Raw genomic sequence first — 11,303 nt, 5'->3', positions numbered from 1 at the left:
GGTGCTGAGGGGAATGCTGAGCGAAAGGCTTCTCCCTGCAAGACTGCCTCTGCTGCTTCCCATTTCTGCTGCATTCATGGCACCGAGCACTGGCCTGCTGGAATAGCTGAAGCGTCCCGCTTCCCCAGTTAGTGCTGTAATCCTTAGCGCTAGGTGAGATTAAATCCTGAACCTAATGTTAGAGCGCATTATCCTGTTGCGTCTGGCCGTACGTTAGTAACCTCCTCCTCCCTTTATTTTGCCCTCTTTGTGATACTGCTGAGATCATCCTTCTTGTATCTGCAAAACAACTATCAGGGTTGAGTTTAGAGTTGCCCTCAAAGTTTACAGAAGCAAACAAGGTAGTGCACAGCTCTCCTACTCATCTGGAAAGAGTAGCTGTTCGTTTGGGACAGCACCAGATTGATTGTAGCCTGGTTTGGTTTCTTGTTTCAAATCCCAAATACAAAGACGGACCATTCAAGCCATCCCACTAGCTCTGTCTTCCACAGCCATGCTACTTGTTTTAGACCAACGTAAAATATCACCTTTATTATTTCAGAACCAGCCTATCCTCACAGGCCTTATGAGGGCAGTTCTTTCAGTAGTAGTGCCTGGACATTCCCTCCCTGAATTTTCCTCAAATTAAGGTGAGATAACTGCAAATGCTCCAGCTCTGCCTACAGCACATAGTCTGCATCAGAGGGGACGGCTCTCCTGCTGTCTACGCTTGCAGGAAGGCAAAGCAGGAGGCCTGTGCCTCCAGGAGAACTGGGATCCTGTCTGGGGCCAGCCACACTCAGGAGCTTCTACCACTCTTTTTAGCGTATATTCTGTAACTAAGAAATTCTAATCAGTTTTCTCACCTCTGCCCCCAGGAGTAAAAGTACTTTCCACTTCTCTTTACTTCAGCAGGGAGGTAGCTTCAGGCATCTCCAAAGGTAGTCTCCAACTCCTCAAGAGAAAAGGGATTTGATGAGGAGGTTAAACTCTTCACCTCCTTTCGCATTTAACATTATGCATTAGGAGAATACAACATACTACTGCTAGAGGTTTAATTCTATTTGGTTTTCTAAACAGGTATGTTAGACCACTGTTCATTTGGATGTTATGAAAAAAGATTCAAGTCTTCATAAATAAACCAAGAGCCAATTAACATAAAGTAGGCTGGACACCAACTGCTGTAAGCATTAAGCTGTTTATTACTCTGACATTTGAAATTTAATAGTTTTGACTTTTCCTGCTCTTAGATTTCTAAAGGGTGCTTATGGTACAGCATCACTTAAACGAGATACTACCAGCTTAAAAAGTGGTTTTGACAAAGGTGTAAGATTAGAAACAATCCCATGTAAAACACCAAAAAACCCAAATAGATCACCTAGATGTCTTCAGTCATCAGGCTCTGAGACAAAACAAACTTATCAATAGCTTAAATTACATTTATTTTTAGTTTTTGGCTGTTTACCCTTGTAGCAGTCATTTGGGGGAAGAAGAAAGGCAATCTATTTTAACAATATAGGAAAAAAAATTGATTTGCTATTAACAGACCATTTAGCAGACTAGATTCCAAACCTCTGAATTCTCCTACCTGCAGTTAGGGCTGAATGCATTCTTTAAAGCAGAAGCTATTTTGACCATCCTGGCCAGAGCTTCTGTATTTTATGTGAAAACTATTTCAGACTAACACATGAAGGAATACATAGGACAGATTTCATGTCAGGGTGCACTCATCTGAAGACCACTCGTGTTACAGCTTCACCTGCACCCTCTTGCTAAAGCCGAGGTGTCACAGGCAAATCCGTGCAACCCAGACTCCCCATCCCACATCGTTACTGGATTTGAGCCTAGTCAGGCATTTCACTTACTGACCTCCACAGGGCACAGCGTGGAAATGGAACAGGAGACAGGGCAGAGAAAAGGAAATTACACAATGTTGTGCTAAATAAGTGTACTCTAGTTTATAGCTTACCCACCTAACCTTGTGCCTCATTCTCTTAATTTATAAAGGATTTTCACTAACTGTACCAGCTATACTGAATTAATTCCCAACCAGCAGCTTTAAAATTCCATGATAAATATACCCTGAGGGGTATAAAAACATCTGCATTTCTTTCATTGTTCATTTCATGTTTGCTATTACATTCAGAAGGTATTTGAAGACAAGTGCAAACAAAACAAGAGCTACAAAAAGCAATAGATGTTGCTGCACTAACATGTTCCATCCCCATGTCTTAAACTTACAATGATTTGTATAAAAATAGAAATGGGTAAATAGAAAAGCATAAGTAAAGAAAAGCTATTTCTGTCACTATAGAAACCAAAATATACTCAACTCTGCTGAAAAGGTTAATCAGCCTGAAAACATATGGGCCTGACTTAAAAATCATCTTCGACTTCAGTTTGTTTCAAATAACCATTATAATTTACACCCACTACCACCTTTTTTTTTTTTTTTTAAAAAAAAAAAGGTTGCGAGACACCACATGATCCATCAAAGAGCTGAAGTGAACGACAGGACCCATCAACACGATTTTGTCCTATCTATGCTGCAACTTCAAACCATCTGGTACTTCCTTTCCTGCAAACGTAGTTGTAGAGAAGGTACATGAAAAACTGTTAGTGAGAAGGGACTCTAAAAGAAGAAAAATAACAGGTTGCAGAGTAGTAAGTAGGAATAAAGGTATCTTGGGGTAGGAAATGCCTTGAAAGTCACAAAAACTGTCTAATTGAGGTGTACCACTGGAAAAGCTTTCTAGCAAGTCAAAACCGTTAAGTATTTTTTTTAATGCTATCAATCATACCAGGAAAATCATTGCTAAGTGTCATGGTCAGGCAGAGTACCTTTATAAATACATTCAGGAGCATCTGGAGGCAAACATGAATTCAGGAACTTGACCTTTTGCCAGTCTCCAACTTGTTTCTGCATTAATTCCTCCATTAATTTGGTCATTTTGGACAGCGTTCAAAGTTTGAACAGAGATCAATCCATTAAACAATGATTGGAAATGACATAGGATATGTATTTCGTAGGATTTCTTTTATAATATTGTCTACACTAACAAAATAGAATAACTAATTCTTTCAAGATCAGAAAAATATTCCAAGCTGTGGTATTACAGCATATGGCAGTCTGTAAACAAAAGCAGCATCCCTTTCACTCATGATCTTGTGCAGCTTCTTCTTTCTGTCCACATGCTGCTTCATCATCTGGTTTCACCGGAGTAGTGGTAAAGGAGCTCTCAATGCTGTTTAAGAGCAGCTTTGTGTCTTGGTTATCGGGAAGAGTTCCTAGTGTTGTTTTTGAAGAAATTTCATTAGGAAGAACAAAAGAAGGTAAAGGTGGAATTGAAGGCAGTAGGTCATTCAACTCAGGCTGCTTGATTGAGCCTTTGGAATACATGGTTACATCTTCAGGGTCCAAAGCTGTGGCATTCTCTGGGAAATGGAAATAGTTTGTTAAAAAAACAAAAAAAACCTATCAGGCTAGCAGATGGTGCCTCTGGTTACCATACATCTAGAAAAATCAGCTTGAATGAGATACCTCGTACAGGCACATAACCAGATTCACAACTGTCAAATACATGGGCTCTGTTTACTCAGTTCTCCACAAATCCAGAAAATCTGATGGTGCAAGCAGGTTTGTAAGAGACCACGAACCATTTGGTCTGCTGTATTCTTATGCTAGAGATGTTTTATTTTGTGCTACAACTCTTAGTCACCCCATCTTTTAAAAGGCAAAGGCATCCATACTATGAAGCATATTTTTTAAATAGAAAAGTCACTGTTAGGATGAGTGCAAATTTTTTTCAGTTTACAACTGTGAAGACAAGCCTGTGATACAGAAATTCATTTCCACTGATCTTAGAAGTACCTACTTTTAAGGTCAGTTTCATTTGGGTCATCAACATTTTCATTTAAAGAAAAAGACACACAATCTATAATCTTATTAAAAAAGCTTATAACTTTTTGTCCACTTCTAAACTTGATTCCTGCTACTTTTTCCATCTTATTTTAGCCAATCCCTTTTCTGATTTTTCTTAAAATCGGCTTATTTCCAAAAAGCATGATACTGTTGAGTAGGCATGAGTTGGTGCCATTGCAGAAATTAGGTCAGAGGCCTAAAGGAAATCTTGAATACACTTACCAAAATAAGTAGAAGCATCATTGTTCGACATTAACTTTTCAGTGCCTGCTAAAGCTGGCATGTTGAAGGAGGCAGATGAAGACATGCTGGACACTTTCGTTAAGTCAGTGACTTCAGGAAATGAAATACCAGACATGTCTACAAATCCTGAAGGAGAAAGCAAATATTACAGTACTGTTTCAGATATAACACAAAATTCTAGATTCAGAAACACATGTAGTATCCAGACCAAAAGTCAGTGAAGTCCCCTCGCCACTAGACGCAAATAAATTTAACCTAAGTTAGCTGGCATAAGTGGAAAGACTGCTGCAGAATGTTAACCTCAGTCAGGCTCACGGTACCCAACTTCTACATCTCTGAAATCCAATGAATTAGAGAACTTTTAAGGAAAACAACTACCAGTGCTCATAGTTCTGCATTTAAGTCTCAACCTTGTTTAAGACCTTATTAGTTTATTTAGATGTTCTCTAAAGAGTTGCTGAAAAAGAGCACGTAAGAAAATATACCTGGATCCATAACTCTCTGGAGAGGGGGAGGAGGAGAAAGTGAGCTTTCTGGTGAATAACCACTCATTTCTTGATCTGTGGAATGATCCAAGTTCGTAACTGTTTCAGAGTTGTCACTCTGAGAAGTAGGTGCCAACAATGGAGTCTGGAATAACACAGTAAGAAGGAAAAACATCTTTTTATATTGAAAGCTTCACCCAAAAACAACCTTCCTATGAAAACATTCTGCCTCAGCCTCCAAGGACACCAATTCAGAGAGAACCTATGATGCCAAAACAGATAGTCAAGCCACTGATTAGGTCATGTTCCAAGCCAGTACGTTCTTAGAAGAACAGTCCATACTTAATACTTGTAGGTGTATTCATTTCCTAGTGAGCAGGATATTCTTCTAATGTGGTTCTCATTGACTGATACAGCTGTACTATGCAAGTCTTCAAAACAGAGCAAAAACACCTGGCAAAAATTTGTATCAGCCAACACTGGTGAAAGAGTAATTGTAATACACGTAATTGCACCCAAATACAATGAGAAATATGGAAGAATACCAGCTGAAAGTTTGAGAAAATAAAGGGTGCAGCTCAGCAAACAGTTTCTCACTCATGCTACTGTTCCTGTCATCCGCTCAGCATCGTGACCTCTCCACCTTCCCTTCACCTAACTCCATTTTGTTCAAGCAAAACTGTATGCTGTACTCAAACATACTGTATTATGAATGTTCCAACAAGTAGAAAATTTTTAAACTCCAGAGAAGATAACTGAGGCTGGGGGATGAAGGGATGGAGAGCAGCCCTGCCGAGAAAGACTTGGGGCACTGGTGGATGAAAAGCTGGACATGAGCCGGCAATGTGCGCTCACAGCCCAGAACACCCGCCATATCCTGGGCTGCCCCCAAAGCCGCGTGGCCAGCAGGGTGAGGGAGGGGATTCTGCCCCTCTGCCCCGCTCTGGGGAGACCCCCCTGCAGTGCTGCATCCAGCTTTGGAGCCCTCGGCACAGGAGAGACATGGACCTGCTGGAGCGGGGCCAGAGGAGGCCCCAGCAATGCTCCGAGGGCTGGAACAGCTCTGCTGGGAGGACAGGCTGGGAGAGCTGGGGGGGTTCAGCCTGGAGCAGAGAAGGCTCCGGGGAGACCTTAGTGCAGCTGCCAGGGCTTAAAAAAAGAGGCTGATAAGAAAGATGGGAACAGACTTTTTAGGAGGGCCTGTTGCAATAGGACAAGGGGTAATGGTTTTAAAACAAAAGAAGGTAAGTTTGGACTAGATAGCAGGATGACATTTTTCACAATGAGGGTGATGAGACACTGGCACAGGTTTCCCAGAGAGGTAGTAGATGCCCCATCCCTGGAAACATCCCAGGTGAGGTCAGACGGGGCTCTGAGCAACCTGCTCTGGTTGAAGATCTCCCTGCTCACTGCAGGGGGGTTGGACTAGATGACCTTTAAAGGTCCCTTCCAACCCAAAAGATTCTATGATTTCTTACATACCTCTGTGTAACCATTAGTAGATGGTACAGGATTTCCAGCTTCTGGTAAGGGTGAAGGTGGTTTGCTTTCTGTTTTTTTCTTTGATACATTAGACTGTGTTGGAATTCTGTGCAAATAGCCATATCCAATACCACATCCTAAACTGTACAAGAAAAGTAAAACAAGACTTGAAAAAGGGAGTTCTTAACAAAACTAGTAAGCATTTTAAATTTTGACTCTCTAAAAGAAAGAGTTTGAGTCTTTAAACTATAGCAAGAAATATCTACCTACAAGAATAATTTCACTTACTTGTAGTACTCAAGGGGCACTCTGCAATTGACATTTAGACATACATAGCTTAGATTTCAGTTGATTATTGTCTTTACAAAATGTATAATCTCACCTGATGTGGATTTTGTTCTTGTTTTACCTGCATGTTTGACTATGAGAATATGGGAAGTCAACACAGGTTTTGCCATTGGTTTCAACTCGAACAGGATTAGATCTAGAACATCCCTAATTCCTACTTCTAAGCTATTTTTTTTTTATGGAAAGATGAACAGTATTGTGTGACAGCCGTAAGGAAACAAAGCTTGACTTGAAAACAACAAGCTGTAATCAATAATAATAATAATAATACTTTTAACAGGAGCTCATTTACAGTTAGTATATAACCTGTCATCAGCCAGTGACTGTCCAGAGATCAGTACCTTCCTTCTCCACCCCAAGCTCCATTGGGAGTCACAACTACCTCTCGAATGGAATCTGCTTCAGTGTTATAAACCATCAGCTTCAGCGGCTTCCCCTCATGGGATTCGATCAGTGAAAAGAAATCCTCTGACTGAGAAAAAAAGAACGTAGTAGCTATTAAACTCAAATGTGCAAGACAAGGAGCTAGAAGCAAGTTAGCATTTTACGTAGTTATGTACTTCAATGTGAGATGTTACAAACCCACAGACTAAAACTCACTAGTGTAGTTTGATCTTTAGGGGAAACTTTTTTTTATTGTCACATTAAAGGAAAAAAAGATAATGTTTACCTCAACCATAATGCATCTGTCAAACATCAACCTCCCAAAATCACCACACACTATCCCCACACATTTGATGTACAGGCAATTAGATTCCTAAAAAAACTAAACCCTACAACATACCTTGTCAGGCATGAACAACAATCACTAGTTGAAGGAACAACAATCACTACTTGAAGGAACATGCACCCTACCTCCTGAAGAATCTGATCAGATCCAACAATGTAGTCAGTGTACGGCTGGAGACCAGCTAGAGCTGCAGGAGACGCAGGTTCAATATCCTATGAAAGAACACATGTCATCTGCACTTGCAGCAGGGCAGATTACCCCAAGATCAAAAAAGAAATCTAACTCTAAAAACAACAAAAGGAAAGAATATTTTCCTTATGGGGCGAAACAGAAATCCTTGAACAGTCTACATCTATGTGTGCATCTTGTAAAACATGCTAAATAAGAAAGATCAAGATACTACCAATTCAAAATGAGATACTCTGAAGATGTTGAGAAGTTGCATATACTTATTTAAACAACCAGAAACAAAAGATTTCCTAGGCCTTTCTACTCTTTCGGTTCTCCCTCTTCAATTTTTAAAATTATTTTTTGGTGTTTTTGCAAGATTAATATTACTTTGACGAAGTTTAGCCAACACAGAGACACCTATCAAGCCAGAATCTTTTGGCTTTTGGCATTGATCCTTTAACATCAGATGGAAAAAAGCATTCTCCCCATCACACACTGATTGGGATGGAGTGGCTTGATTGGGATGAAGTTCATTTTCTCCATAGCAACAGATAACACGAAGAGTCACCTGCTACTTGCCTCTTCTCAAATAGGTCAGGCAGACTTTCAAGACTGTGCCCCCTTCTTCTGTGTGATTTCAGTATTGTACTTTTACACATTTCACTTTAAAACAAGGTTGTACGAACACTAATGAGCCACCAAAGAATTCTGTCTCACCAAAACGTGCCACACATGTTCATTGGCTCCCTGGAAACTGCAGAACCTCACACTGGCTCCAAGAAGACCTTGTCCTCCCCACATGTTACTGGGGATCACCTCCACCTCTCTTATTTTCATTGTTCTGATGTTATACACCTCCAGCTTCACTGCTTTTTCAGCATTTGCCTTCAGCAGATCTTTCAACATATTGTTTTCTTTATTCTGTGGAGCACAAAAAGAGATATATGATTAACATTATTTCTAGTTGCACCTGTAACATAGATGTCACACCTGTGACAGAATTTGAATACAAAGAACCAAAACCATCCAAGTTTAGGCTCAATGTTTCATGATCAGTCCCAGCAGTTCAATTTTCTTTTATTAGGAAGAACTCAGTAGTGTCAGTTCATGTCCCTTTACATAAGTACTTGCTGTTACTGTTTCATCACTTACATTCCCATTCTTCATAAATAGTATTAAATAATATCAGCAATATTAGATCTCAACTATGTAGTCTAACAATAAGCAGCTCTTCTCTCATAACTCACCACAGAGGAACTGTGTTCCCAGTCTTAAAGCATAAGCAGACAAGCCACAATTCTTTTTCATGTTTTATCAAGTGTTTCAAACAAGTTTGTTTAAACAACTGTTGAGCTCTTACCATTGACTCACCAGTTTAATATTCACCTTGTGGCAGAAAATACACACTAATGAGTAATATCATAAACATTGTGTTAATCTGTTAAGAAGTAAAGGTGACTAAAGGCATAAATAAGACTCCTCAAATTTGGATCCAGCCAGCGAGGAGACTTTGAATATTATCAAGTTTTACTTTACCTTTTTAATGCCATATACAATGTTCAATATGAAAAGCTTTCTTTACTGTGACAGCTTTGGCATCTACCTTTCATTGCTACAACACCCATATTTCATGCAGAGGAGGGGGGATAAAATCATTTGAGGCTTACAAGCCTAGTGTGTCCTATCGCAATGATGAAATCGAAGAAAGGTTCCAGTCCTCCTTGCTGAGCTGGAGAGTTTTCTTGAACCTGCAAAACATAAATTTTATTTTTATTATACATTGATCTCTTGTTACATTAAACGACAATGTTAATCTTCACAGTCAATTCAATATTTACTTACGAGTTGAACCAGAGACGAGATACCAAATGGCAGACCTCAGGGAGCAGTCCACAATTGTGCACCTATTTCTATAGAACCATGAACACTGGTGTCCTAATTAAGCCATAAAAAACCCAGGTATTGAACCTCATACAAGATACAAGTATTGTGATGCAGAATCCGCAGTATGGAGTTATTAAATATTGAGGACTTTGGAAAAGGACTTAGTTTTCAAAGTGCTGCTTCAGGATTTTCTTCTTCCATGCTACTAATGGCCTGAGCACATAGAGAGTCCCCAGTTACATCACAGCCATTTTTTACACAAGCACAATTTACAGTTAGGTACCCACAATTTACAGCACATTAGAACAGGAACACTTAAAAGAGTATGCTGCAAACACATTGCTAACCACAAGTACTGGTCAAGAAGATTGCTATCACTTACAAAAGATTCAGAAGAAATAAGAGTTGCAACATTTCAATTTCATTATTAGCAAGTTATCATAAAACAGATGTAAAGAAATATAGAGAATAGCTATTAAAATGCATTCACACGAGGAAAAAATCCACCAGAAATTACCCAGAACTTGATATAGGCAGAGTATATGAGAGTATACCCACTTCAAGGTATACTAACAAAGCAACATAATATTAAGGGAACCGTTGCAAACATGCTAACTGTTCACACTGCTTGTAACTTTATTCTCTGTGAACTCAGCAGTGCAGCCCATAACCTGCAATATATTTGAGTGCTGGAAGCCACCCCACAATTTAAGTGCTAAGTTAGAACCTACCTACACATTACCTAAACTAAAAAGTTCATTGCTAGCAAAGTTAAGACTGCTACATCTTATATTTGGTCTTGTGTTTCCAAATTGCAATTTTTTTTTTTTTTCAATAAATTTGTATCAGTATTGGGGCTTTTGCTAGCCTAACTGCCTATGCAAGTTACAAGATATACATAAGTTATAGCACAGTTACTTCAGCAAAAGCTTTTAAAGCAAAAAAAACCACCCCAACTCAAACCTGACCACTGTAACCACAACCAGAGTAGGACGTACTCACTTTTGTCACAACCCTAAATTGCATCAAAAGCAAGCAGTCAGCTTACACTGAACCAATTTGAAGGTTAAAAAGAGTTTACCCTACATCCCAATTCTAAGTAATGTGCAAACCGCCTTACAATGAAACTGTCACGTAACACAATGTCAAGGATGAAAACGTACACAAAAAGTACATGGAAGTTACTACAGAGCTCATGACATGGTTGTTCAGATGTCTAAATGCCACACAGATTCCCACATGAAACTGCAAGTTGTAAAAAATCCTGCAGTATTTGGTTTTCACATGACACGGTATCAAAAGTTGCATGAATTCTGAGGAGGAAAAAAAAAATAAAATTACTTTGTCTCCTGCATACTATAGGTCACCAAAATCACCCTCCGGTACAGACAACTGAGCAGTATCCTGCACTTCACGTAAAAAGAGGCGGCATTTCATGACCAATGGTCATTTCTGGTGGAGTTAGGGAGACTGACAAACGCAGATGACATAGAATCACAGAACCATTAAGGTTGGGAAAGACCTTTAAGATCATCAAGCCCAACCATCAAATATACCAACCAATATGTATTAAACATACCAATGCTGGTACCCTAAACACTTCCTGAGACGTTGAGAAACTGCTGAGGAAGTGGAAAGCAGCACGTGGCAACAACGTTTCCACTCTTATTTCAAGGAGGAAGACTCCCAACTAAACGAACACGTACCTTACACAGTGACTGGTAACTTGCAGTACCTCTGCCTGTCTTTATGCTCCAAGATACGCATTTAAACAAACATGTGTGCAGACAATACGCCAGATAGAGAAGTTACAACAAATCTGCATCTAGATACAGCCCCGTGAGACGTCGCCCCTCAGGAAACCGCTGGCTGGAGCGGGAATTAACCCCCAGCCAAGGTGCTGTAAAGATCCACATAGAGATTAGTCAAACCGTCAAGCCAAGGGAACTTAGAGGGGAGCAGGGAGGGAGGGCTACCCTACTCTCAAACTATTTCAAACGCCTCGAAAGAAGCGCAAAAGGTTCTCCTCGGCCGTCCGGCAGCCAAGACGTCACAGGGC

At 39.9% G+C, this 11,303-nt stretch overlaps 1 protein-coding gene across 1 annotated transcript; it reads right to left on the bottom strand.

Annotated features, from left to right (window-relative positions):
- Window positions 1–3,133: 3,133 nt before the first annotated feature.
- Window positions 3,134–9,141, bottom strand: GORASP1 (golgi reassembly stacking protein 1, 65kDa). The gene is made up of 8 exons (XM_010293101.1): window positions 9,028–9,141; window positions 8,078–8,281; window positions 7,315–7,401; window positions 6,801–6,931; window positions 6,112–6,253; window positions 4,630–4,774; window positions 4,124–4,270; window positions 3,134–3,414 (listed from the first exon to the last, which is right to left on the bottom strand). The coding sequence occupies exons 1-8, from the start codon at window positions 9,139–9,141 to the stop codon at window positions 3,134–3,136; spliced, it is 1,251 nt and encodes a 416-aa protein (XP_010291403.1).
- Window positions 9,142–11,303: the final 2,162 nt, after the last annotated feature.

Source organism: Phaethon lepturus, unplaced genomic scaffold (assembly GCF_000687285.1).
Source record: "Phaethon lepturus isolate BGI_N335 unplaced genomic scaffold, ASM68728v1 scaffold20428, whole genome shotgun sequence".
Classification (NCBI taxonomy): Eukaryota; Metazoa; Chordata; class Aves; order Phaethontiformes; family Phaethontidae; genus Phaethon; species Phaethon lepturus.
The sequence above is the reverse complement of the archived record's forward strand: the minus strand, read 5'-3'. Positions and strand labels throughout refer to the sequence as shown.

Coding starts and splice junctions, on each gene's coding strand:
- GORASP1 (XM_010293101.1), bottom strand. CDS start 9,141: ATGTATAATAAAAATAAAATTTATGTTTTGCAGGTTCAAGAAAACTCT. Junction 7,402..8,077: donor AACATGTGTGGCACGTTTTG/GTGAGACAGAAT, acceptor GTTCTTTCATAG/GATATTGAACCTGCGTCTCC. Junction 4,775..6,111: donor CTACTAATGGTTACACAGAG/GTATGTAAGAAA, acceptor GTGTTATTCCAG/ACTCCATTGTTGGCACCTAC.